Source organism: Saccopteryx leptura, chromosome 2 (genome assembly GCF_036850995.1).
Source record: "Saccopteryx leptura isolate mSacLep1 chromosome 2, mSacLep1_pri_phased_curated, whole genome shotgun sequence".
Classification (NCBI taxonomy): domain Eukaryota; kingdom Metazoa; phylum Chordata; class Mammalia; order Chiroptera; family Emballonuridae; genus Saccopteryx; species Saccopteryx leptura.
The window spans coordinates 246,367,642-246,395,578 of record NC_089504.1 but is presented as its reverse complement, the minus strand read 5'-3'; the positions used below and the strand labels follow the sequence as shown (position 1 = coordinate 246,395,578).

Here is a 27,937-nt window from a genome sequence, read left to right as displayed (position 1 = left end):
TCCAGTTATGTAGGCGCGCCCCTCCTTCCTGTCCTACCTTCAGAGTCAGAGGCCTGGGTGGAAGGTCAGGGCACATCCTGCAGGGCTGCCCGGACAGAGAGGACTGATTTATGGTGCTCAGGCTCAGGAACTGGGCGGCTGCAGAGCCTGGCTGGCCCTTTGCCTCCGGCCTTACCCCAGGACAGGGCAGTGGACACACTCTCTCACAACATGCCCTGTCGGGGCTGCCTGTGCGTACCCTCTGCTCACACCCACACACCCTGCTTCCCTTGGGGCGCTGCTTTCAGGGCCTGGGGCTCCTCCCTGTGATCTCTGACCCCCGCCCCAAGGCAGCCTTCACTGGAGGGACAGGACCCTGGCTGCTGTGCCCCTCCAGGCCAGGGGGCACCTTCCCCTCCTCCCTCCACACACACACTGTGTTTTCCTTTTTTATTGCGGTTCAAAATATATAACAAAATTTATCATTTTAACCTTTTCCTCTTTTTTTGCAAAATATATTTTTGTGCTCTATTTGATACAGATGTATAAAAGTTTTTTATTTTTGCTTAAGAAACATCTTATTCATACTAAAAGTTGATAAGCTCCAATAAATTGTTGCAATATATTTTCACTTTCTTTTTCTTTATTTTATTGTTGATTGTGTTTATTTCCTAACCAAACAAGTAAACAGCTACTCCCCAACTCACACAACCCAGTTTCAGTACACTATTAAATTAAAAAAAAATTTTTCTAACGGAACAGATGGTTTCTGTTGTTCATCAGTAATTTTTTTTAATTTTTTTTTTTTTTTGTATTTTTCTGAAGCTGGAAACGGGGAGGCAGTCAGATAGACTCCCGCATGCGCCCATCGGGATCCACCCGGCATGCCCACCAGGGGGCAATGCTCTGTCGCAACCAGAGCCACTCCAGTGCCTGGGGCAGAGGCTACGGAGTCATCCTCAGTGCCCGGGCCATCCTTTGCTCCAGTGGAGCCTCGGCTTCAGGAGGGGAAGAGAGAGACAGAGAGGAAGGAGAAGGGGAGGGGTGGAGAAGCAGATGGGCACTTCTCATGTGTGCCCCGGCCGGGAATCGAACCCAGGACTTCCGCACACCAGGCCGACGCTCTACCACCAAGCCAACCAGCCAGGGCCTCATCAGTTATTTTTGTACCTCATGTTTTTATCAAAGGGTTGTTTGTTTTTTTTTTGGTTTTTTTTTTTTTTGTATCTTTCTGAAGCTGGAAACGGGGAGAGACAGTCAGACAGACTCCCGCATGCGCCCGACCGGGATCCACCCGGCACGCCCACCAGGGGCGACACTCTGCCCACCAGGGGGCGATGCTCTGCCCCTCCGGGGCGCCGCTCTGCCACGACCAGAGCCGAGCCACTCTAGCGCCTGAGGCAGAGGCCAAGGAGCCATCCCCAGCGCCCAGGCCATCTTTGCTCCAATGGAGCCTCAGCTGCGGGAGGGGAAGAGAGAGACAGAGAGGAAGGAGGGGGGGTAGAGAAGCAAATGGGCGCTTCTCCTATGTGCCCTGGCCGGGAATCGAACCCTGGTCCCCCGCACGCCAGGCCGACGCTCTACCGCTGAGCCAACCAGCCAGGGCTCAAAGGGTTGTGTTTTTTTTTACAGTTCACATTTAGTATTATTTTGTATTAGATTAAGGTATACAGCAGTGGTTAGCCAATCATATACTTTAGAGTGTTCCCCCTGATATTTCCAATACCCACCTGGCCCCAGGCATAGTCATGACAATATTGACTATATTTCCTATGCTGTATTTTACATCCCTGTCATTCTAATTTTTTTTTTTTTTTAATTTTAGAGAGAATGGGTGTGGGAGAGGGGGAAGAAACATCAATTTGTTGTTCCACTTATTTATGCATTCATTGGTTGATTCTTGTATGTGCCCTGACCAAGAATCAAACCCACAACCTTGGCATATTGGGACAACACTCCAACCAACTGAGCTACCCGGCCAGGTCCATTTTAACCATCCTTAAATGTACAGTAGAGTCATATTACTTCTATGCCCATTGTTGTGAAAACCGAGCTCTAGGACATTTTCATTTTGCCAAATCAAACTCTGTATGGTTAAACCAGAAGTCTTCTTTCCCCTCCCCCTGCCCCTATCCCCCATCCACCCCCATCCCCAGCAAGCACCCTTCTACTTCCTGTTTCTCAGTGGGACTGCTTTAGACACTGCAGGTAACGTGGAGTCAGGCAAGATTTCTCCTTCTATGATGGCCTATTTCACCCAGCATAATCTTTTAAGGTTCACCCGCATTGAAGCATGTGACAGGATTTCCTTCTTTTTTAAAGGCTGACTAATATTTCATTGTGTGTATAGACTGCGTTTTCTTCATCCTTTTGTGTGTCCATGGACATTTAAGTTGCTCCCACCTCTTGGCTGTTGCAAATGATGCTGTGATGAGCACGGGTGTCCTGTTCTGAATTCCTTTGGATGGTCTGAAAGGGGTGGAATTGCTGGGTCGTATGGAATTCTGTTTTTAATTTCCTGAGGAGTCTCCACACTGCTTTCCATAGTGACTGCACCATTTTACATTTCCATCAACTGTGCACCAGGGTTCTAGTTTCCCCCGCATTTCTTGTTTGTCTCCACAGTTTCTTGTTTTTTTTTCTGGTTTTCTGGTAGTGGTCATTGAATGGGTCTGAGGGGGTAACTCACTGTGGTCTTGATTTGCATTTCCCTGACGATGAGTGACATTGAGCATCTTTTTTTTTATTTATTTTATTTATTTTTTTAATTCATTTTAGAGAAGAGAGAGAGAGAGAAAGGGGGGGAGGAGCAGGAAGCATCAACTTCCATATGTGCTTTGACCAGGCAGGCCCAGGGTTTTGAACTGGCAACCTCAGCATTCCAGGTCGACGCTTTATCCACTGTGCCACCACAGGTCAGGCCATTGAGCATCTTTTCATCTGCTCAGCATATGATGTTGGCCATCTGCATGGCTTCTCTGGAGAAATGAAATGTCTGTTGAACCTCTTTGCCCAGTTTTGAAATTGGATTGTTTGTATTTTTGTTGTGGTAGTAGAAGTTCTTTATAGAATTCGGACATTTGCCTTTTACACATACATGCTTTGTAAATATTTCCTCCTTTCCAGTGTTGATTGTTTCCTTTGCTGTGCAGAAGTTTTTAAGTTTCGCTGCTTGTGTTTTTTGTTACCCGTACCCAGGTCACTTGAATGGATTTCAGGGAATTTGAGATCCTCCTTGAAATTAAATACAGATTTTTATCTGTGTGCATTTCGGGGGGGTCCCTGTGCCTTGTCATGTTCTGTCAGGATTTGAGAGGTTGTCTGTAGGGACTCTTGGTATTGAAAGCAGTGTCACCTAAAACTTTACATGTTGGCCTTGACCCAGGACTATCTCTTCTTCCTCTTTAGCCTTGCTTTCTCTCCCACCACCTCCCTCCCACCCAGTGTCCCAGGCTCAGATAGAGGAAACTCGTCTCTGCTGTCACCTGTTCTTTGCAGTTGTGGTGCTAGCCTGGTACCTGGCACCGTCAGTGCTGGTTGCAGGAAACCTCACTTGTCTCCTCTCCACCTTGATGCGGCTTCTGGAACTGGTCACATAGGCAGACTCAGCCCGACTGGGGTGGGGGCTTCTTGCCCTTCCCGCAGCCTGTCCACTTTGTTGGGATGTTTTATCCACTTCTCTCCCTTTTCCAGGCCCTTCTCTCTGAATGTGCCAGAGCCTCCCTCCACCCACAGCGGCCTTCCCCTTGCCCCCTGAGGCTCCCTCTGCAGACTCGATCCCTTCCCACAGTCCAGACCCCTTTGCAGGCCCTGGGCTCGCCTGTCCTGGGCTCTGCGGTGGCTTCACTTCTGTTTCTACCCCTCATCACCCTTTCAGAGCCGGCCGCCTGCCCTGTCCTAGACCAGCACCCCAGTCTCCCTACGCTACCCTCTTCTCCACTCTGAGCCCAACCCCCCCGGCCTGTGCGTGCTCCAGCAGCTGCCTCTGCTGCCTCTGGTTACGCTTGTGTGTGACCTGTCCGCCTTCTCCCGGGCTTCCACCACGATCTGTCTTCATCTTCCCAGACACCTCGGGGAGCAGCTGTCGCCCTCATCGCTGTCCCCTCTCGGCCAGTCCTTCAGGCTTTAGCAGATGTTCCATTAAGTGTTTGTTAAACAAATGATGACCCTCTTCTCTTCAATGTTATGTTCGTTTGAATTCCAGTGTCTGTGCCATTTTGTAGACTTTATCACTGGCTTACACAGTGGAATGTGTTATTTCAGTTTATTTGAAGCTCCTCTAACTCAATTTAATAAAAATTGCCTGTGTGTTTCCTCTGGATCCCTGTACCAGGTGATGGGACCCAGGGGTGTCTGGGGACAGAGCGTCTGTGCAGGCAGGGAATTTACAGCCTAGCGCGTCAGTTCTCAAACTTGGTGTTTTCAGAATCACTTTGGCCCTGGCCGGTTGGCTCAGTGGTAGAGCGTCGGCCTGGTGTTCAGAAGCCCCGGGTTCGATTCCTGGCCAGGGCACGCAGGAGAGGTGCCCATCTGCCTCTCCACCCCTCCCCCTCTCCTTCCTCTCTGTCTCTCTCTTCCCCTCCCGCAGCCGAGGCTCCATTGGAGCAAAGATGGCCCCGGGCGCTGGGGATGGCTCCTTGGCCTCTGCCTCAGGCGCTAGAGTGGCTCTGGTTGCAACAGAGCGAGGCCCCAGAGGGGCAGAGCATTGCCCCCTGGTGGGCAGAGCATCGCCCCCTGGTGGGCGTGCCGGGTGGATCCCGGTCGGGCACATGCGGGAGTCTGTCTGACTGTCTCTCCCCGTTTCCAGCTTTAGAAAAATACCAAAAAAAAAAAAAGAATCACTTTGTCTTCTCCAAAATCATCAGGACCCAAGGAGCATTTGAGATCTTGCTTCCCCAGCATATGTTGTCAATTTGGCTCAAATAGATTCGTAAAAATTAAAAATAAATCATGAGGGCCCCAAAATTCATTTACTTATTAATATTACCGTATTTAAAATTAACACTGAATTAATTAAAAAAGGAAAAACAAGAAACACAACATAAAAACATTTTTTAATTTTCTTTATTTTTAAAAAATTTATTTGGTAAGAGAAAAGGAAACAGACTCCTGCATGTGCCCCAAAGGGGATCCACCCGGCATACCCACTAGGGGGCGATGCTCTGCCCACCTGAGGCCCTTGCTCTATTGCAACTGGAGCCATTTTTTTAGTGTCTGAGGCAGAGGCCATGGAGCCACCCTCAGCGCCACTCTGGACCAACTCACTCTAATTGACCCATGGCTGTAGGTGTGGGCAGGGAGAGAGAGAAAAGCAGGGTAGGGGTGAGGGGGTGAGAAACAGATGGGCACTTCTCCTTTGTACTCTGACCGGGAATTGAACCTGAGACTTCCACACGCTGGACCAACACTCTCCCACTGAGCCAACTGGCCAGGGCCAACCTTTTTGTTAGAAATAATTACATTTTCCAGACTAAAATGATTGGTGGGGAGAATAGCATTGTTTTATGTTTCTATAAATCTCTTTCATACCAGGTTCATTAGACAAGACCTGGATTTCCACATCTGATTCTGTATTCATTCCATTGGTGGTGTTCTAGAGGAATCGTATGAAGGTTCCCTGGCCTTACTCAGAAGCAGAGTTGGAAAAGAGAAGAGTATTTTCATAGCCATTTCAGATCATTGTGGATATTCTTTCCTGGTACTCCACCAGAACATTAGTTGCAATGTGGAATCTGAAACTGTATGTGAACTTCTCATACTGTTACATTAAAATTTATTAGTCTTCCTTGCCCTTGGAATAGCTCATTTGCTCATACATGATCTGGTAAAGTCATGCATTAGCCATTTGGAAAAGACCGGATGACCGAGTTATGCAGATTTTCTGAATGTTGGTGCATTATACAATTTTTATTGTTTGTTTGTTTGTTTGTTTTTTTCATTTTTCCGAAGCTGGAAACAGGGAGGCAGTCAGACAGACTCCCGCATGCGCCCGACCGGGATCCACCCAGCATGCCCACCAGGGGGCAATGTTCTGCCCCTCCGTCGCTCTGTTGCCTCCAGAGCCTTTCTAGCGCCTGAGGCAGAGGCCACAGAGCCATCCCCAGCACCCGGGCCATCTTTGCTCCAATGGAGCCTCGGCTGCTGGAGGGGAAGAGAGAGACAGAGAGGAAGGAGAGAGGGGGAGGGGTGGAGAAGCAGATGGGCGCTTCTCCTGTGTGCCCTGACTGGGAATCAAACCCGGGACTCCTGCACGCCAGGCCGACGCTCTACCGCTGAGCCAACCGGCCAGGGCTATACAATATTTTTAAAACAATTTTTTCGACCACATTTGTTACCCACTACCAATCTCATCAGAAAAGTCTTTCCGTACTGGGAAGCTGTCAGGTTTGTGGTGGCTGAATTTCCTAAAATTCTAATTTTTGTGTGGAAAATGAGAATTGTATCATTTGCAGCACGTTGTAAGTTATTTCTCTGGCGTGACAGGGTCACTTGTTTCGTCTTTGGGGAAATATGCCAGCATCCATGGGCTTGTATTTTTTAGCAGTCATTCTTCCAAGTAAAGTGATGGTCTGTAGAGAAGGTGGCCAGGTGAGCCCTCGGCGTGGTCACATCAGTGCTTTCCCTTCAGATGCCGTCGCTTGGTACACAGCAGACGTTTGTGCCGACTTCCCATTTTGTCACACAATATAATGTGAAAAGGATCAAGGGTCAAAGTTTTAATGAAGTTGATAGTTTTTACTGCTTCATCAAAGACACTCCTAAATGAAACTGGTAACCTTAATGAGTGTGTGGCCAGGAAGAGCCCCATCACCCGGCAGTGCAAATGTTAACACGGTGGAAAAGACCGCTGGCGTCGTACTGTTGTTCTGAAAGTAGTGTTGACTCACCTCCCACACCTCCTTGTGAAGGTCTTGGGGACCCCGGAGTCCACAGCTGATGATTTGATACCTGCTGGTGAGGTGCAGGCTCGCACCCCGCCTCCTTCGGGTCTTTCCTCAAATGTGAGGCCATCCCTGACCTCACTTCAGATTAGCCTGCCTCCCGCCATGGCCCTGGTCCTGGTCCTGCTTGCTGTATTTTTCTCCGTACCATGTCATGTACTATGTTCTCCATTTTGGCCTCCTCCCTCCACTAAGACACAAGCTCAGGATGGCAGAGGCGTGTTTCTGTCGTGTTTATTCCCAGCACTTGAGTAGTACCTGGCACACAGAGGTAGTAGAGTATATGAATGAGTGGGTGGGTGAGTGGATGGACGGGTGGATGGCGATGGCAGGCCAGAGGACAGCAGCTCGTGCCCTTGTCCCGTTGCTCACGTGGGTCCCAGCCCCGGCTGACTTCTGCTCTCCCTGCTCTCCAGCCAGTGCTGCCCCACACTGCTGTGTGCCTAGTGTGTGGCGAGGCGGGGAAGGAGGACACAGTCGAAGAAGAGGAAGGCAAGTTTAACCTCATGCTCATGGAGTGCTCCATCTGCAATGAAATCATCCACCCTGGATGCCTTAAGGTGAGTGGCCCCTGAAGGGATCTGGTATGCTGCTGACACCCCCACCCGGGGCCTCTGGTGGCAGTGAAGGTCCACGGGACAGGGGGAGCTTAGATTCCTTCCAGGGAAGACCCTCAAGTTTGGGGGTTCTGTGTGTCAGATGGGCTGAGGGCAAGAGGGTCTCTAGTAGCTCAGACCTTACAGACACACACAGACACTCTTCCCTCCCTCCCCTCCCTTCCCTCTCCCCTCCCCTTTCCACCCTGCCCTCTCCCCCCCCTCCCCCAGAACCACAGCGAGTTCCCAGAGCCTCACACCTGGGCCAGAGGGAGACACTGGGGTTGTCAGGCTGCTCGCTGGAACCCTGGCTCAGTGCTTCTGAGAACACTGGGGCCTGGCCAGGTGAGGGCAGGTCCCCTAACAACAGGGGGCCGTGTTTCTGGGTGCGGGGAAGCTGCCCTTGGTGCGTCCAAGGCAGGGCTGCCTTCTCCTGGGTACCTGCCTCTCTTGGGCAGCAGGTTCTTCCTTCCAAAGGAAGAGACCGCTTGGGGCTGGCACGTAGCTTCTTTCACAAGAGAATGGCAACATACCTGTCACCTCCCTGTCAGCCAGATGTCTGCTGTGTGTATCTGTGTTCTAGAGAGTTCAGGGCGTGCCTGCCCAAAATGGCCCTTCAGCCCTGAAGTGTCCCCTGTCCCTGGGTGGCAGTGGGGGGGTTGGTTTGATGGTCACCCCCCCTGACATCCCCCCCAAAGACACACTCTGACTGGGACGCTGTGATATTCCCTGGCTTTGGAAGTCAGACCACTGTGTCTTCATTGGCTGGTGACTCCTCTCTGTCCCAGATCAGCAGGGACAACAGTCTGACTTGCTCACCCCCACCCCCACACACAGTGACTGAATTCAGCAGTCACCTGTCTTAACTACTACCGTTTTCTTTGCGCCTCCCCCCACCCCGTTTGCTGACTGGCCTGTTCCTCACAGATTAAGGAGTCGGAGGGCGTGGTCAATGATGAGCTTCCAAACTGCTGGGAGTGTCCCAAGTGTAATCACGCAGGCAAGACTGGGAAAGTGAGTGTCAGACTCCCCAGTGGCAGGGCTCAACCCGGGAGGGATGGACCTTGGCTTTGCCAGGCCCAGCCTCTGCCCACGGGGTGGGGGGTGGGGGGCAGCGGGCTTTGGGTGGGTGGGTGGGGCTCGTCCAAAGATATACAGTTCGCTTGTACCTTGTCTCTTTTTGGCCTACAAGCAAAAGCGTGGCCCCGGCTTTAAGTACGCCTCCAACCTACCCGGCTCCCTGCTCAAGGAGCAGAAGATGAACCGGGACAACAAGGAGGGCCAGGAATCTTCTGCCAAGCGGAGGAGCGAGTGTGAAGAGGCGCCCCGACGCAGGTCCGACGAGCACCCCAAGAAGGTCCCCCCGGATGGCATCCTGCGCAGAAAGTCGGATGACATGCACCTGAGAAGGAAGCGGAAATACGAGAAGCCGCAGGAGCCGAGTGGACGCAAACGGGTACAACCGGCAGGGGCGGGGTGCCCTAGCTGGTCCTGGGTGCAGCCGCAGAGGGGAGAACCCAGACCTGGGTGCGGGCGCAGTGGGGAGAACCCAGACCCCAGTCTCTGGCTGCTCTGAGCAGGGCACCTAAGTCCTGAGAGACTGCCTGCCCGCCCAACAGAAAGGAGGGGAAAACCAACCAGTTACTCCTCTTCTTACCTCTCTAGGCCTCCACACTGCAGACGTCCCCAGGTTCCTCCTCTCACCTCTCACCGAGGCCCCCTCTAGGCAGCAGCCTCAGCCCATGGTGGAGATCCAGTCTCACTTACTTCCACCAGGTGCTCCCACATCGCCCCGCACCCCCGAGGCCCTGGGGACTTGCTAAGCCCCCCAGGCCCCCCCACGCTCACCCCACTGGTCCTCCAGCCCACTGCCCCGCTGCTCCCGGGGCACCTGTTCAGCCAAGCTTCTGGGGCACCTCGGAGGATCCTGGTGGCCCTGCTCCGCCCACAGGCCCTTCCAGCATCAACCACAAGGTGGCGCCTGGTCTTCTCCCCGCTCTAGCCCTTCAGGCTCTGCTGGGAATCCCACAGGCCCTGCCTCTAGGACGGGCTCCAGGGCCAAGTCCGCCCTGAGCAGGCCACTGCCTATCTCTGGGTCGGTCCAAGGGTGCGAGGTCAGTTGGGCGGAAACAACTCGACCCCACTCCTCCACTTTCAGCTTCTTAACGCGGCCCGGCAGGGCCCACCCATTTGTCAGAGTGGGTTTGTGTGGAAGGCGCCCCTCCACTTCCCACTCCGGAGACTGGACGGGTGGAGGTGGGTGGGGTTGGGTGAAAGGAACAAGCCCCACGCACCCCGGGAGCAAGCTCCGCATCCTTTCTTTCCTGCGACAGCTAAAGCCTGGCAAAGAAGATAAGCTTTTCAGGAAAAAGGTACCATCGGCCCAGCCCCTTGGGCCTGGGGTAGGGTGTCCCGGGAGACGGGTGGGAGGCTAGGGCAGGCCCAGCCCTGAGCTGGGGACTCACCTGCTCGCCCCCACACTCCCCTCCCCAGCGGCGCTCCTGGAAGAATGCTGAGGACCGGATTGCTCTAGCCAACAAGCCGCTCCGGCGCTTCAAGCAAGAGCCAGAGGACGACCTGCCCGAGGCGCCCCCCAAGGCCCGGGAGAGCGACCGCTCCCGCTCCCGCTCTAGCTCGCCGACGCCTGGGCCCAGCACTGAGGGCGCGGACGGGCCTGAGGAGAAGAAGAAGGTCAAGATGCGCAGGAAGCGGCGGCTCCCCACCAAGGAGCTGAGCAAGGAGCTGAGCAAGGAGCTCAACCAGGAGATCCAGAAGACGGAGAGCAGCCTGGCCCACGAAAACCGCCAGCCCATCAAGTCCGAGCCCGAGAGCGAGAATGAGGAGCCCAAGCGGCCCCTGGGCCTCTGCGAGCGCCCCCAGCGCTTCAGCAAGGGGCTCAACGGCGCCCCCCGGGAGCTGCGGCACCAGCTGGGGCCTGGCCTGCGCAGCCCACCCCGCGTCATCTCCCGGCCCCCGCCCTCAGTGTCCCCGCCCAAGTGCATCCAGATGGAGCGTCACGTGATCCGGCCGCCGCCCATCAGCCCCCCACCGGACTCACTGCCCCTGGATGATGGGGCGGCCCATGTCATGCACAGAGAGGTGTGGATGGCCGTCTTTAGCTACCTCAGCCACCAAGACCTGTGCGTCTGCATGCGGGTCTGCAGGACCTGGAACCGCTGGTGAGGGGCACCGGCCTGCCAGGCCGGGAGGGGCGGCAGCAGGGACATGGGCTAAGACACGGGCTAGACCAGGGTGGCCTGCTGGTGGTGTGTGGCCCCACTTGAGTCGCTAGTCATGTCCTCCTTTTAAGCCCACTCCAGCTTAATTCTTCTCAAAGAGTCTGTCTGGACTTGTCAAGAGTTGGACCCTATTTGAGTTCTTGATTTAGCTCCTTGGAAGATGAACCATGGGCTAGGTTGAGCCCTATCCTTAACTAGGTTGAGCCCTGTCCTTAAAGGGTTAGCTCAGGTTGTTAACAGCAAGGATGCCAGTTACTTACCTTAACCCCAGCTTTATAGCATGGCATGTGAGGGTGTAGAAAGCCCCTCTTAAGTCCTTAGTGGAAAACGGATACGACGCCTCCCACGGAGGCCCTATGGCAGTCACAGCAGAGATGCCCAGGCACAGGCAGGCAGGACGTAAACAGAGAGGAACCCAGAGGGAGTAAGGAAGCTCTCCCTGAGCACGGAAGGCAGGAAGTGGCAGCGGCCAGGCTGAGGGCTTCGCAGTGGAGCCCCCCGTCTGACAGTGCTGCTCGGTACCGGGCCTGCCGCCAGGTGCTGTGATAAGCGGTTGTGGACCCGCATCGACCTGAACCACTGCAAGTCCATCACGCCCCTGATGTTGAGCGGCATCATCCGGCGACAGCCTGTCTCCCTGGACCTCAGCTGGACCAACATCTCCAAGAAACAGCTGAGCTGGCTCATCAATCGGTTGCCTGGTGAGCACTGGGCCGAGGACCCAATATGCACAGGCGCTGGACTGGGGTAAGTCAGCTGACATGCCACCCCTTCTCTGTCCCTCCAGGGCTCCGAGACTTGGTGCTGTCGGGCTGCTCGTGGATCGCAGTCTCAGCCCTCTGTAGCTCCAGCTGTCCGTTGCTCCGGACCCTGGATGTCCAGTGGGTAGAAGGGCTAAAGGATGCCCAGATGCGGGATCTCCTGTCCCCACCCACGGATAACAGGCCAGGTGAGTGGCCAGGCCTGGGGGCCATCGAGTATGCTTGTCCTCAAGCCTTCTATGGCCCCAGCCCTTCTCTAGAGGGTATAGATATGAGTTTCAGCTGCTGTGTGCTCAGCTTTGGGCCCCGGGAGGCTCCCTGAAATGGCAGAGGCTCTTTATATACCCGCTCCAGGGGGCTCTGCACATGTCTGGCTGCTTCTCTGTTCATTTGTCCTACATCGAGGTCAGGGCCCCTTACACGTCGGGGACTGTGTGACTGGACAGGGGTTCACGGAACTGAGCCTCCTAGTTTGGGTCGGGGTCCATGTGACTGGACAGGGGCTCATGGAACAGAGCCCTCCTAGGTCAGGTCTTAGGGATCATCGCTGCCTGCTTGCAGCTTAAATGAAACCGTCCTAATCCAGAATTGCTCTGCTGTCTCTGCTCCGATGGGCCTGGTACTGCTGGGTGGAATGTGGGCTCTGTTTCTAGAGCTGAATTTTTAGGAATCTAGACATGTAAAATCTGATGTGGAATCTTCAGATTACTAAATGTTGGAAATGATTTTTTTTTTTTAATACTTGGCAAAATGAAACCCAAGTGTTCCATCTGACAGGTGGACATTTTAGGGCCCTGTCAGGTTGCTATGTGGCCTCTCTCCGCCCTGCCCCCTCAGGTCAGATGGACAACCGGAGCAAGCTCCGGAACATCGTTGAGCTGCGTCTGGCGGGCTTGGACATCACGGACGCCTCGCTGCGGCTCATCATCCGCCACATGCCCCTGCTTTCCAAGCTCCACCTCAGTTACTGTAACCATGTAACTGACCAGTCCATCAACCTGCTCACTGCTGTGGGCACCACCACCCGAGACTCCTTAACTGAAATCAACCTGTCAGGTTGGTCGGGGACACCCGTCAGAGACTGCCCAGCCCTCCCGTGGGTCGAGCTGGGAATTGCACATTCGTGCACCTGCTGTGGGAGGGTCACAGCGGTAGGAGCTGGGACATACCAGTCATCAAGACAAACACAGCCTGGTTTAGAGGGGAAACATGTTAATGAAGTTATTACTGAGTTTGTAATAATTACCACCAAAAAAGTGCTGGCAGCAGTGAGCACACAGACCAGTACCTGACCCAAAATAAGCAGGGAAGCTTGCCCCAGTGGGCGGGGGCTGACGCCGGGTGGGATGGGGAGTGGTGGGCATGAGGGAAGGCTAGGCTGGGTGGGCTTGAACTGGAAGTGAGCAACTCGCCATTATTGTTGTCAGTCACGTGCGCCTTCCAGCTGACCTTGTGTCAAGGGGCTTGTGGTTGGAGAGGAGGGAACTCCACAGCTAGTGCCCGTATGGTTTGTGTCTTGTCCCACACTCTGGATCCCTCCCTGTGGCGCCCATTTCTGTAACCCTCAGGGACCTGCTTTAGGTCACTCCAGCCCCCACAGCCTTCCAGCTTGACCCTCTCCTCGATGTCCAGCTCCCACCTGCCTTACAGAGAGTCTGTCTCAGGGCATTCTCACTGTGCATCCTCTCCCCACTCAGCTCCATCTCTGCTGCTCCCCTCTTCCAGGCCCGCCTCCAACACCAGCTCAGGGCTGTTCTTCCCCTAAAATACTGTCCTCGTCCCTGCAGAGGGCCTGCCTGGATCACTCAGCGCCTGCACACTCCAGGGCAGGCAGCTGCACCCTGAAGAACTTGCCAATCCGGCTGGTTCACTGCTGAGGGTCCTCCACTGTGTCCTGGTAGTCACCTGTTACATTCATTGCTTGGTGTGAAGTATGGCGAATCCCTGCTGTCTGCTTTTCTGACTTATCTTCAGGCAGTTTCAGCTGCACTTTGGGGGCTCACTTGTGCCCAGTCCGAGTTCTTCCTGTTCAAAAATTCCTGAAATTAGGCCCTGGCCAGTTGGCTCAGCAGTAGAGCAACGGCCCAGCGTGTGGATGTCCCAGGTTCAATTCCCAGCCAAGGCACATAGGGGAAGCGCCCATCTGCTTCTCCACTTTCCCCCCTCTCCTTTCTTTCTGTCTCTCTCTTCCCCTCCGACAGCCAAGGCTCCATTGGAGCAAAGTTGGCCCGGGCGCTGAGGATGGCTCCATGGCCTCCGCCTCAGGCACTAGAGTGGCTCCGGTTGCAGCAGAGCAACACCCCAGATGGGCAGAGCATCACCCCCTGGTGGGCATGCCAGGTGGATTCTGGTCGGGCGCATGCGGGAGTCTGTCTCTCTACCTCCCTGCTTCTCACTTAAGAAAATTCCAAAATATTCCTGAAATGAGCCCGCCAACCCTTCCATCAAGGACACTTGATAGAAAGGACCTTCCCCTCAAGCTGTGTGGACCCTTTGGAAAACTAGAAGACAGTATTCTACTTCTGTGCTTTAGACTTCCCTGCCCTGGGTTATACAGACCCTCCACAGGCAGGTGTTTCCACAGCTGGTAGATGGTCTCACTGCCCGTGGGCATTTAACCACGTGACCAGCACTGCATGGCCACTGTTGTAAGCAACTCTTGCTATACCCAAGGACAGCGGATATCAGAAAAAGGGCTGTTTAATATGGGGTCTTCTGTGTCGTAGTGAACAGTGAAAAATGAAACAAAACTACTATATGGCAGTAGGTCTATTCTGTAGGCCAAATCTCTGCTGTTTGCACTATGAATGGAGCAAGTGTTGAGTTGTGGGGGACAGTTTTTCTGAAAGAACTGTAGGATAGCATTATATAGCATCCCTCGTCTCTTGACTTCTGCAGTAGGGTTATAAAGAAGGTCCACCATGTTGCCAGAGGTGTTTGAGAGATGAATTAGAAGGTTAAGGGGCACCCTGGAATAGCTGAGGTATTAACCCCCTTCTTACTTTTCCTGTCTAACCACCCGGCCCTCACTGGTTAGCGGTGATGCCTGTGGTGCAGACAGCTTTCCACAGCCCTATGGAAAGCATCTGTGTCCAGATTTTGTGCTGATATGAGAGGATTGTGTGACAGGGCCTACATGGTTTGAAAGGCTGTTTGTTCTTTGGTGGCTTATGTGGTGCTATGACTTCACTTCCTTATGCCACCTCCTAACCTTTGGTAAGACAGAGGTAGTGCTGACCTCATGTGCATTACTGCAGTTTGCCCTGTTTTTATTCCTATTCAATTTAATAGAAAAATGAAAGTGCGGATACTAGTGATGACAAACGGGTCTCAGGCTTAATGTCATTGAGATGGATCATTCATCTGGCCTGGAGTGTGGACTCTAAGCCTCAGCTGGATGCTAACTGACTTTTGGAAGCCAGTCGGTTCAGTTGTAAAAGAAAAGACTATGACAGAACCAAAGTACAAACTGGTAGAAATACAGTTGAAGAGTGCGTGCACCCGCAGGCAAGGGCACGAGGAAGGATTCAGAATCCTGGTTTTGCTCCTTGGACACAGAATCTCTCCAGCCCCTTCTTGCGTGTTGGCTTTCTGCACAGGTGTCAGGTGAACTCTCAGGACAGGGGCGGGCCAGCGTGCAGGGCCTCGCTCTAAAGCTCTGGTGCCCGAGGGGCGGAAGGATCCCAAGATGACCTTATAGACATTCTCACTCCCACCTGGCTCTTCTCCCCTAGAATTTATCTGAAGAAAAAAAGCAGATAACTGCGTAATAATGTGTGTAGAGGTATTTGACGCTATAAAAAAAAAAAGCAAGCTCTTTAACATGTCCATGATCCGGTCTTTATAAAACAACATAGACCTATTTACGAGAGAATACATATATAGTGGCAGTTATGTGGTAAGATTCTAAGTGGTTTTGCCTGACCAGGCAGTGGCATAGTTAATAGAGCGTCAGACTGGGACATGAAGGACCCAGGTTCGAAACCCTGAGGTCACCAGCTTGAGCCCCAGGTCGCTGGCTTGAGCAAGGGATCACTCACTCTGCTGTAGTATCCCGGCCAAGACACGTATGAGAAAGCAATCAATGAACAACTAAGGTGCTGCAACGAAGAATTGATGCTTCTCATCTCTCTCCCTTCCTGTCTGTCTGTCCCTATCTGTCCCTCTCTCTGTCTCTGCCACACACACCAAAAAAAGATTCTAAGTGGTTTCACTTGGAACAGTCTCAATTATAATTGGTAGATGAAACCATGCCCCATTTGAAGAGAACTCTTTAAGCAAGTACAGTCTTCCTTAGGACATCGGGGCTGGAATATGCTCTAAAGCTCAGTCCAGTTTCTCTGTTGCTGAGCGCCTGGGATATGGGGGCCCCCATTCCGGCTCCTCATCCCTCCCTCTACCTCACATCGTGTCCTCTTCCCCGCAGACTGCAATAAGGTTACTGACCAGTGCCTGTCCTTCTTCAAACGCTGTGGAAATATCTGTCATATTGACCTGAGGTACTGCAAGCAAGTTACAAAAGAAGGCTGTGAGCAGTTCATAGCTGAGATGTCCGTGAGTGTCCAGTTTGGGCAAGTGGAAGAAAAGCTCCTGCAAAAACTGAGTTAGTCCGAGGACAACTGTGTAAATATGGGGTGGGTGCGGGGAGGGGAGGGTAAGATTCTTTACAGAAACTAGGGCTTTTATTTTCAATTTGGAACTTGGAACAACAGATCACAGAACGATTGATTCCATTCTGCAAGTCCTGCCAAAGGCAAAGCCTTGCCACCACCTGTTTTGGGGATGAGGGAGCTGGACACTTCCCTTGGTCTTTCTGAATCGTAACTGCACCTGCTTTCTGGACCATTTCTAAGGCGGCCTTTACCAAGAAGACATTCCTGTTGGGGAGGAGGATGAACTTGGAAGAAATTCTCTTACAGAAGCATGAGCTTAGGAATTCATTCGTTTGTTTTTTCTTTTTTTGGTAGTGGTGTTTTGTTTCGGACACCTCAGTCCTTACAGCTCCCCCTAGTGTCAACCTTAAGAGGACCATACACCACATCTGCCGTCTTGACATATTTTGTTTGGTTTTGTTACACCTTACATTTATGCAGAATTATTTTTGTACAAATTGTTTAAAAGTTATTTATGCAAAGTTTGAATGCATACCGGTGTTTTTATTGTTTTATGATTGCCAACTTTCTTGGTTTCCTTAAGGTAGGAGAGAACTTAACCTGTCTTCATCAACACAAGTCATCCCTTTATACATGTGCCCAGACCTGGCAAAGCAGGCTAAAACCTTCCAGTTAAAAGCATGTTTACCTGGAAGTTGAGAGCCTGCTTTGTACGTCAACAAGTTACAGAAGCATGTTGTGCATATATGTAAATTATAGTCGAAGTAAGACATTTTGCCAAGTTTCCTCTGTATAAAATTCACCTTTTTCTCATAAATTTTAAAATTCAGACTTCAAAACTTTGCACTCAGGAGGGTTTTGCTCCAGCATGAGCTCTTGTTCTCTACATAGATCTAATTTATACAGTGAGTCAAGAAGTAGAATTAACGACCAAACATAGCCTTTCTTTTCCTTTTCTTTCTCCTTTGAAGGGTGAGTTGAGTTCTCGTCTAGGTTTATAACATGGCTATTTCCCAGTTGTAAAGTTATGCATTCATAAGTGCCACTGTTGTAAGGTGTTGTTTTCCTAGACCTTCCCTGATGTGGTTTTACCTTTGTTGAATTTGTATAAACAACTGTACGGAAAAAAAAAAACACTCTTGGATTTTGAGGGTTTCTGTTCTAGAAGTGGACTAGATATTTGATTATAAAATCCAGGAGCACTTATCTCAACACTAGTATACATTGTTTTGAAGCCAAGCAAGCTGTAATTTCTTATGCATCTGAGAAATGCAGTGGCCCCTTGGTACATGTTTCTCCGCACCTTCAGAAAGAGATCTTACTATTCATGGCTAACAAAGGTAATGGGAAAGAACTAGGCTACACCAATGGCCACTTGGCACCTCCATTGCCTGAGGTGTGTGTGGTGGGGTCCACTTCCTCCGGGCGGCTCCAGGAAGCCACATCCTACACTCATTAGCCTTGGGCCAGGGTGGCTGGCGCACTTGGTTATGAGGTAATTTCCCCAGGTGACAGACACAAGTGAGAAGTCATTTCAGATCACCAGATTTTTTTGGAATGTTGGCCCTGCAACCCCATACTCAAATATAGAAACAGCTGTTGTAATGAATCTGAAAAGGGAGATAAGCCAACTTCCTGCCTCAGTGATCAGCAGCAACATAAGACATGGGTCTCATGGGACAGAGCCTTTTCTGCCAGCAGTCATGTTGCCCCTCTCACTACCTTTCTATTTTCCATGGCAGAATGGTTTCAGGTTCCATCTAGCTTCATGCTTCTTGTTCATTTAAATCCAAAGATTCTTACACAAACTGGAGACATCTGAAGCTGTTACACTCCAGAATTTAATTCCAAAGACGCACTTCGCAGAGGTAAGGGTTAACGTGCCCCAGTGTATTGATAAAATGTGGCTTACCTTTGCAAATCTGATTGTTCCTCATGGAATACCCCCACAAGAGGTCAAATTGGTGTCCTTGACAGCCTACATTCTCTGAACCTCCGAGTAAGTTACCCTGATGTCCAGTAGAGGCATCCTCTTCCCGGAGAATTGTTTTAAGCGTCGTCAAGGTTTCCAGATGAACAATCCTCAGCGTCAGAGGCCCCTGACTGTCCTATAACACATCTGGGAGCACGCAGGTCTGCCGAGAGGAGGGACACGCCAGAGCCGAGACAGAGTCTCTCCAGGCTTGAGGCTGGCTGCCATAGTGCCATGGTTGCCATGGTGCCAGGTGGGATCCCCACAAGTATACTGAAAAATCCAGTTAAGATTTTACCCTAGCATACAGCCTCACTACAGACCTGTTATTTAAAAATGGGCTTTAGTTAATGCCAGGCTAAGCTAAATGCTTGGAAACGGCGGCTCTGAGCCCACACGCCGTATCGGATGATGTAGAGCAAGGGTCTCAAACTCGCGGCCCATGGGCCGCATGCGGCCTGCCGAACAATTTTGTGCGGCCCACAGACTAATCCACGAAGTTCAAAATATTTTGGATAAAATTAAGCCTAGGGGCCTACTTGTATTTTTCATTTCTCTAGCATCCTAGCTAGATATTAGCTTAGTTAACAGCAGTTGTGATGTGAACTACAGTTTCTGGTCATTTTTTGACACTGAGTAAACTGCATGTACGATTGTGCTTGTTGTACTGATTTTTTTTTTTTTTTTCAACTGCAGTGAGAAAAGTGTTGCATAACAGTTGCCTTTTGTAGACCTAGTGCGGCCCGCCGAATGGCTGTGATCTTGCTCTGCGGCCCACATGCTGAGTTGAGTTTGAGACCCCGATGTAGAGGGTACCATAAACCAGAGGTAGTGCTTCCAGTGCTAGATCACAGCTTTTTAACCCGGGAGAGAGTGCAGGCTCTGTCCCTCCTTCCTCTGTGGAACCTGATGTTTCCAAAGGAAGACACGATGGCACCTCTAAAGCATCCAATGACATCCTTCTTTCTATATCATGAGGCCAAGGACAAGGGGATGTCAATTGTGTTCCATTTTGGACCTTCAGAATTTAATCATGATATATCGTGTATTCGGGAAATTAGAGACAAGGCATGCCAGATACAAAATGCAGATTCCAGAGAGAAATGGTTGCCCTCTGCCAAACAAGTTGGTACCTTATAATCTTAAGGGTCAAGCTTTGTTAAGACTAAAAATGTATTAGCTTCTTATTTAAACCGAGGTTACTTCAGAACACACCTAGCCTGACCTGTGGTGGCACAGTGGATAAAGCATCAACCTGGAATGCCAAAGTTCTTGGTCCAGAACCCTTGGCTTGCCCGGTCAGGGCACATACAAGTAGCAACTACTATAACTTGATACTTCCTGCTCCCACCACCATCACCTTTCTCTCTGAAATGAATAAATCTTAAAAATAAAACTTTAAAGCCTGACTAGGTGGTGGCACAGTGGATAGAGCATCAGACTGGGATGCGGAGGACCCAGGTTCAAGACCCCGAGGTCGCCAGCTTGAGTGAGGGCTCATCTGGTTTGAGCAAAGCTCACCAGCTTGGACTCAAGGTTGCTGGCCTGTACAAGAGGTTACTCGGTCTGCTGTAGCCCCACGTCAAGGCACATATGAGAAAGCAATCAATGAACAACTAATAGCCACAATGAAAAACTGATGATTGATGCTTCTCATCTCTCTGCATTCCTGTCTGTCCCTATCTGTCCCTCTCTCTGACTCTTGCTGTCTCTGTAAAAAAAAAAACTTAAAAAATACATTAAGGCCTGACCTGTGGTGGCGCAGTGGATAAAGCGTTGACCTGGAAATGCTGAGGTCGCCGTTTCGAAACCCTGGGCTTGCCTGGCAAGGCACATATGGGAGTTGATGCTTCCAGCTCCTCCCTCCTTCTCTCTCTCTCCTCTCTCTCTCCCCCCCCTCTGTCTCTCCCTCTCCTCTCTAAAATGAATAGATAAAAAAAAATACATTAAGAATTTTTATTCTTTTGTTAAAAACAAGCACTTGAAACTTATATAAATCCAAGAGGAAAAATATTAAATGAGCTATTTTAAGATGAGAGTATGTGCAAATTAAGCTCAATTTTCTAATTTAACTTTAGACAAACCAGCACCTGCTCCTCAGCTTCTAAATGTGCTGCTGGTCCAGACTTGAACACGTCCCAGTGTGTGGGAGGGCTGAGTTTCTGAAGTTCACGGTCTCACAAGAAGTATAGACAAGGTAAGTGCTCTTTAAGCTTCAGCAGGGGCTGAGTCTTACTGCTCCTATAGGGCAGTAATGATCAGCTCACGCTGGTTGGTAACTCTGGCCAACAACTACCATGGGATCTGAAGGTAAACATGAGAAGGTATTTGAAAAGATCCACCAGGCCTTGAATTAAAATGCTTTGACCTTCAAAACTAAAAACGGTAGAAAGGTGTGTTTTTCTTCACGAGTTAAACTTTCTTCTCTAAGCACAGGAGCAAACTACCTGCCTCCTTGCTGTAATATTCAGGTGTATGGATCGACTCCTGGATGATAAGCAACAAAGGCATGTGTGTTATACACTGCAGATAAGAGATAAAAACCCACCAGCACTCAGCTGAGATGTTAGGCATTCTTTCCAAACTTGTTCTACAAAGCCAGTATTATTAACCTGATACTAAAACCAGACAAATATATTACCAAAAAAAAAAAAGAGAGAACATTATAGGCCAGTTTCCTTTTTTTTTTTTTTTTTTTTTTTTTTACAGAGGCAGAGATAGACAGGGACAGACAGACAGGAACGGAGAGAGATGAGAAGCATCAATCATCAGTTTCTCATTGCGCGTTGCGACTTCTTAGTTGTTCATTGATTGCTTTCTCACATGTGCCTTGACCGTGGGCCTTCAGCAGACTGAGTAACCCCCTGCTGGAGCCAGCGACCTTGGGTCCAAGCTGGTGAGCTCTTTGCTGAAGCCAGATGAGCCCGCGCTCAAGCTGGTGAGCTCGGGGTCTCGAACCTGGGTCCTTCCGCATCCCAGTCCGACGCTCTATCCACTGCGCCACCACCTGGTCAGGCTAGGCCAGTATCCTTGATGAACATAGATGCAAAAACTTTCAAGAAAATATTAGCAAACAAGATTCAGCAACACATTAAAAAGCTTATATATACCATGACCAAGTGGGATTTATACCAGGGATGTAAGAGTGGTACAACATCAGTAAGTCAACCAATGCAATGCATCACACTGACAAAGAGACACCAATAGGTGCAGAAAAAGCATTTGACAAGTGACATCCTTTTATGATAAAAACTCTCAACAAAGTGAGTATAGAAGGAACGTATCAACATGATGTCACAGACCCACAACTCGCGTCATACTCAACAATGAAGAGCTGGAAGCAGAACAAGACAAGGAGGCACACTATCAACACTTACACTCAGCACAGTACTGGAAGTCCACACCATGGTGGTGATCAGAGAGAACAAAGAAATAAAAGGCGTCTAGATCAGAAAGGGAGAAAACTCATTGTTTGCAGATGACATGATATTATAGTATATATAGAGAGAACACTAAAAACTCTAAAAAATATACCAAAACTAATAAATCAGGAAGGTTGCAGGTTACAGAATCAAATATACAGTAATTGGTTGCTGTACACCAATAATGAACAATCCAAAGGAGAAATAAAGAAAATTCCATTTACAATGGCATCAGAAAGCATAAAATATCTAGGAATAAAATTTAACCAAAGGTGAAAGATCTGTACTCTGAAAACTGTAAGACATTGAAGAAGATACAAATAAGTGGAAAGATTAATATTACAAAAGTGTCCTCAGTACCTAAAGCAACAATTCTTTTTTTCTTTTTTCTTTTTTTTTTTTTGTATTTTTCTGAAGCTGGAAACGGGGAGAGACAGACTCCCACATGCGCCCGACCGGGATCCACCCGGCACGCCCACCAAGGGGCGATGCTCTGCCCACCAGGGGGCGATGCTCTGCCGCGACCAGAGCCACTCGAGCGCCTGGGGCAGAGGCCAAAGAGCCATCCCCAGCGCCCGGGCCATCTTTGCTCCAATGGAGCCTTGGCTGCGGGAGGGGAAGAGAGAGACAGAGAGGAAGGAGGGGGGCGGGGGGTGGAGAAGCAAATGGGTGCTTCTCCTATGTGCCCTGGCCGGTAATCGAACCCGGGTCCCCCGCACGCCAAGCCAACGCTCTACCACTCAGCCAACCGGCCAGGGCCTAAAGCAACAATTCAATGTAATCCCTATTAAAATAACAATGTCATTCTTCTCAGAACTAGAACTAATCCTAAAATTTATATGGAACCACAAAAGACCCCAAAATAGCCAATGAAATCTTGAGGTATCATGCTCTCTGATATCAAACTACTCTATAAAGCTGCTATAATCAAAGCAGTGTGATACTGGCATAAAAACATATATAGCTCAATGGAATAGAGTCCAGTATGGATGGGCCCAGAGCATATTATGCTAAGTGAGGTAAGTCAGAGAAAGCCAAATATTGTATTTCACTTCTGTGGAATGTAAAAAACTAACAACACAATAGAAACAGACATATAAATACAGAGAACTAGCTGATGGTTGCCAGGGGAGTGGAGTGAGAGGATGGGAATGAAAATAAAAAGAATATCTGTGTAACAACTGAATACTATTCCACAATTTTTTTTATTATTATTTTTTGTATTTTTCCGAAGTTAAAAGTGGAGAGGCAGTCAAACAGACTCTCTCGTACATGCTCGACCAGGATCCACCCAGCATGCCCACCAAGGGGCGGTACTCTGTCCATCTGCAATCTGAACCATTCTAGTGCCTGAGGCGGAGGACATAGAGCCATCCTCAGCGCCCGGGCCAACTTTGCTCCAATGGAGCCTTGGCTGCAGGAGGGGAAGAGAGAGACAGAGAGGAAGGAGGGGGGGAGAAGCAGATGGGCGCTTCTCCTGTGTGTCCTGACCGTGAATTGAACCTGGGATTTCCACACGGGCCGATGCTCTACTGCTGAGCCAACCGGCCAGGGCCTTATTTCACAATTTAAAAGAAAATTTAAAAAATAAATAAATAAAAGAAAATCAGTGTTTACAATGCAGTTTTATCTACCCCCCACACACACACACACAAAAGAAGAATATCTTAAAAATGTACTTGCCTACTACTGTGGGAATGAATCTACAGTTGGTGTCATCTAAACCAAAAAAATCCCCACCCTAGTAGAGTTAGACTCTAAAAGAGAAACAATTTCAAATTATTAATGTCCTAAGAAGTTTTTCATGAGTTAACATCTCAGGTTTCCTGGATGATATAATGTAGGGAGAATTAAGAAAAAACATTGGTGGCCCTGGCTGGTTGGCTCAGTGGTAGAGCGTTGGCCTGGCATGCAGAAGTCCCGGGTTCGATTCCTGGCCAGGGCACACAGGAGAAGCGCCCATCTGCTTCTCCACCCCTCCCCCTCTCCTTCCTCTCTGCCTCTCTCTTCCCCTCCCGCAGCCGAGGCTCCATTGGAGCGAAGATGGCCCGGGCGCTGGGGATGGCTCCTTGGCCTCTGCCGCAGGCGCTAGAGTGGCTCTGGTCGCAACAGAGCGACGCCCAGGATGGGCAGAGCATCGCCCCCTGGTGGGCATAGCCTTGCCCCTGCTGGGCGTGCCAGGTGGATCCTGGTCAGGCGCATGCGGGAGTCTGTCTGACTGTCTCTCCCCGTTTCCAGCTTCAGAAAAATACAAAAAAAAAAAAAGAAAAGAAAAGAAAAAACATTGGCATCAGAGCTAAGTTCAAATTCTGACACAGTCACTTTTTAACTAAAATTTTGAACAAGTTATTTAACTTCTCAGAGGTCAGGTTCCTTATCTGCAGTAGGAGGCAATATCCATTGCAAAATGCTGATGGTAACCTTAAAACTCCTAGCACAATAGCTGGTCACGGTGAACAGCAAATCCGTGGTTAACCTTACTAGTAAGTCAGCTGCAAAGGGAGCTGCTGCAACATGTCTGAAGGTGCTCCCCTCTCTGGTGAAGACTGGAGCTAGGCCAGGCATGGACACTCATTCATGCTGTACCCAAGTGAATTAGGAACTGACTAGGACAATATAAATCAAAGCATTTTTGAAAATCTAACTTTATTTCTAAACTTCAAATTAGCTAGCAGTAGCACTGAAAATACTTTCACTATACAAAACAGTGTAAACCAACTACACATTAATAAAGAATTTAACACACATTTCTCTAGTGAAAGAAGCTGGATGCAGCCCTTGCTATAAAAAGCTGTACCTGGGCCTGACCTGTGGTGACGCAGTGGATAAAGCGTCGACCTGGAAATGCAGAGTTGATGATGACGATGACGACGACGATGACGATGATGAAGAGAACTTGAAGGAACGGGTGAGATGTACAAAATTTAGCCCTGACATGTCAGCCTGGCAGGCGGCAACGTGCCTCTGTGCACTTCTGCTAGATTAGCACAGGATGTGTCTTCTGGTTTGAATGTAGCACAGTATAGAAAACTCGTTAAGGACTGACAAGAAATCTGGGAAGAATACCCAGAGCCAGCGATGAGGGTGAGGAGAGCAGGTGGTCTTCCTCGCTGTGGGAGGGCTGGGTTTGCAGGAATGGGTAATCGAAGCGCTCTGATTTCAGACGCCTGGCCTCTAAGAGGAGACTGAGAGCCTCGCTATCCGACCTGTCCAGCCTTGAGGATGTGGAGGAGATGAGCGTGCGCCAGCTGAAGGAGATCCTGGCTCGGAACTTTGTCAACTACTCTGGCTGCTGTGAAAAATGGGAGCTGGTAGAGAAAGTGAACCGGTTATACAAAGAGAATGAAGAAAACCAAAAGTCATGTAGGTTCTTTTTCTTTTTCCCTGTAGCATCCTTCCTTGGGCTTTAGAAACTGGGCTGTTTCTGTTACAAGTCAAATGTATTTCTGTATCCTTTTATTGAGTGTGAATTACTTATGTGAACCTGTTTATAGATCTGGGAAGAAGTAAGTTCATTATGTGATAATGGCTCTAAGATCACCATTGCCAAGTGAGTTAGGTAATTGCTTGCGCAGTTTGGGTTTTCTTGCCGTAATTTGTTAGAATTCCAATGAAATTCCTTGTATCTATAAAATGCTTGTTTTCTCACTAACGCCTTGGGTAGGTCAGTACTTTGGTTATCTCAATTGCACCTTTTAAATCCTAACAATGGAACAGAATTCCGTAGATCCAAGATGTTAAGTATTAAGTTCTTAGTATCAAGTAGCGCTAGGTTTCTGTGTAAGTCACAAAAAGCTGAAGTTAAGAACCAGTGAACTATTTAATGATGAAGCATGGAACAGAAATCCTCAGCTGCTAACAGAGCCAAGCCACAGAGCATTTACAGACAAAAAATAATTCAGTGTGGTTCAGACTGGCAAATACTATGTTCTTATCTAGACCTCAACAGTCCTCCTGTCATTAACTAAGTTTTTTTGTTGAAAAGCTGGTTATAATACAGCAGTTGTTGATAAATAAGGTTATGCCTAGAATATGCAGAAAGTATTTCTGGTGCACTTATTTCTAAGATGATGCTACAAGTGGTAGATAAGGCATCTTAATCCTCAGACCCTTCAGAGGTACTGGGCTGTGGCTGGGAAATGGCACTCTGGTCGTGAGAGGAGAAGTCAGTTTACTTAGTAAATGTATTGTAAATGCTAAGTGTGTACAGTGCATGCTGGAGTTTATGGTAGAGAACATTGTGACACGTATGATTGCCTAAGTGCCTTGCTCCGTTAAATCACTGCTCAGCCTATATCACTGGTCCAATCTCCAAGTTCATGGAACACACATTTTGTTTTGAGCACAGCTGGAACATTTCCTATCTTGACTGGCTTCAGCCCCTTACACCAGGATTCACCTCAGTAGCCTTGACAGACACTGGCTTCTCTGCTTTCTGCTCAAGTTGTATGAATTGGAGGAACCTTCCATGTTAGAGGAGACCAAAAGCCAGATGGACTTACTCTCAGGAGCCTTCTAGTGTCTCCTCCATCAGAGCATCTTACCTGTGGATCTTTTCTCCTCATTTCCTAGTAGTGACATGGGCCGTGGACCAAGTTACAAGAATCTCTTGACATGACAGTGTTTATTTCTCTTAAATCCAGGGATTCCTGGCTTTTCAAGCTTGAATTCTTGTTTTCTTACTAACCTTATTCATGATCCTCATTGAGTCTTTAGGTGACCTATAGAAAAAGAAGCCTCAATGTCCCATATTTTGGAGGGCCTAGGATTTCTTCATTTTTATTTACAGAAGCAATCTGTCCTTTTCACAAAAGCCTTGAATTACATAGATTAAAATAGAATTAAATAGCTAACATTTATTGGGCACTTCACTCCTGGCCTTTATATTTATATTCCACAAAACTGCTAAGTATAGGCATGAATATTATTGCCATTTGTAGTGGGGGGAAGTACAGAGAAGTTGGGACTATTTCTCTTACAGTGGAGTTGTGCTGTGTCCATCGTGGTCACCCAGCAGGTGACAGCTCCAGCTCTCTCACCTCTGTTGCCTTTCAGATGGTGAGCGGCTGCAGGTGCAGGATGAGGAGGATGACAGTCTGTGCCGCATCTGCATGGATGCTGTCATCGACTGCGTCCTGCTCGAGTGCGGGCACATGGTCACCTGCACCAAGTGTGGCAAGCGCATGAGTGAGTGTCCCATCTGCTGGCAGTATGTGGTGCGCGCTGTGCACGTGTTCAAATCCTGAAGCAGACGCTCTCCTGACGGGACCTGACCCTGGCTTGACCCCAGACATTTCAGTGCACAGAAGGGACTGGAAACCTACTGGTCAAAGGTTGGAGTTCTTTTTAGAAATTATTTTCACTACTAACTGGGAACAAAGATTCATCCTAAGTTACAGCAACGTTGGTCCATGCCATACGCCTGTCAGCTTGCGGACATACTGTTTCCCAGGTTCAGCTCAGTTGCATTAAACGTCTGTGACCATTAATTGCTGAGGTCAGACCACTTATGGCCTCAGCTACTCTCCCCTGGAGGACATTTATCCTCTTATTTCTCCTTTCTCTTATTTTTAACCTAAACTACTCAGATGTTTAAAATTCTGTTTGGATGAGATCACTGCCCACAGTGACCAACATGGTACACACTGAGCAGTGGCACCTCTGAATGTTCACTTTATTAGTCATGTATATTTTAAATGCTACTATTTAAAATATTCTTGCTATTTCTGCATTTAAACTTAATTGGGAACAACTGACATATTCTAGTCAGCTGCCAGGGCCTTAGACTAAACATGTCCCTTTCTGTTCAGGTACAGCTTTTTTTGTTTTTGTTTTGGGGGGGATACATTTTTTTTGGTTTTTTATTTTTTTATTCATTTTTGAAAGGAGACAGAGAGGGAGAGAGAGAGAGAGAAGGGGGGAGGAGCAGGAAGCATCAACTCCCATATGATCTACCAGGTCTTCTTTCTCTCGACAGGTGTCAATGGATATGTTTCTGAGAATGAGATACTGCCGCAGGTCCTTCACTTTCAGTCGCATCAGCTGGGGGCGCTGAAAGGCCGTCTCTTGGAGTAAGCAGCAGGTGGAAGGAACATCGAGGAAGATTTTCTTGTGAGACTGAACAGACGGAGCAAAAATCCTTCTTGCAGTCACAACATATGTGCTGAAGAAACAGAAAATAAGTATTTAGTGATATCCAGATAAGAGCCGTTGTGAAAACCCTAGTTTTCCTTCTTTTCGCCTTCTATTAAAATTCAATTCTAGTTCTTATGAAGACCTTCCTCTGTGGCACCAGACTACTATTGTCACAGGTGTCACTGTGTTCCAAAAGCTATGAAAATCAAAACAGTTACCACCAAGGCAGTTTGGAGTCAGAGAAATTCAAATACAGCTCTTTAAGAAAAACAAACACTC

General features: G+C 49.2%; 2 protein-coding genes across 13 annotated transcripts in view; both read left to right on the top strand.

Moving 5' to 3' along the window:
* Positions 1-18,347, top strand: part of KDM2B (lysine demethylase 2B) — a 117,305-nt gene extending 98,958 nt beyond the window's left edge. For 8 of the 12 annotated variants that reach the window (XM_066371005.1, XM_066370998.1, XM_066371000.1 and 5 more), the window contains 11 exons: positions 7,337-7,480; positions 7,748-7,861; positions 8,444-8,531; positions 8,701-8,972; positions 9,182-9,292; positions 9,850-9,888; positions 10,010-10,695; positions 11,293-11,456; positions 11,543-11,704; positions 12,354-12,572; positions 15,943-18,347. In XM_066371005.1, the coding sequence (XP_066227102.1) occupies positions 7,337-7,480; positions 7,748-7,861; positions 8,444-8,531; positions 8,701-8,972; positions 9,182-9,292; positions 9,850-9,888; positions 10,010-10,695; positions 11,293-11,456; positions 11,543-11,704; positions 12,354-12,572; positions 15,943-16,124 (2,181 nt within the window). In that variant the 3' untranslated portion in view covers positions 16,125-18,347. The remainder of the gene's footprint in view (positions 1-7,336; positions 7,481-7,747; positions 7,862-8,443; positions 8,532-8,700; positions 8,973-9,181; positions 9,293-9,849; positions 9,889-10,009; positions 10,696-11,292; positions 11,457-11,542; positions 11,705-12,353; positions 12,573-15,942) is intronic. The other 4 variants (XM_066371003.1, XM_066371004.1, XM_066370999.1 and 1 more) reach the window with 3 other exon arrangements.
* Positions 18,348-20,283: 1,936 nt separating this feature from the next.
* LOC136395740 (E3 ubiquitin-protein ligase RNF34-like) lies at positions 20,284-27,645 on the top strand. Its single transcript, XM_066371013.1, has 3 exons — positions 20,284-20,298; positions 24,280-24,886; positions 26,579-27,645. The coding sequence occupies exons 2-3, from the start codon at positions 24,757-24,759 to the stop codon at positions 26,767-26,769; spliced, it is 321 nt and encodes a 106-aa protein (XP_066227110.1). The 5' UTR covers positions 20,284-20,298; positions 24,280-24,756; the 3' UTR covers positions 26,770-27,645.
* Positions 27,646-27,937: the final 292 nt, after the last annotated feature.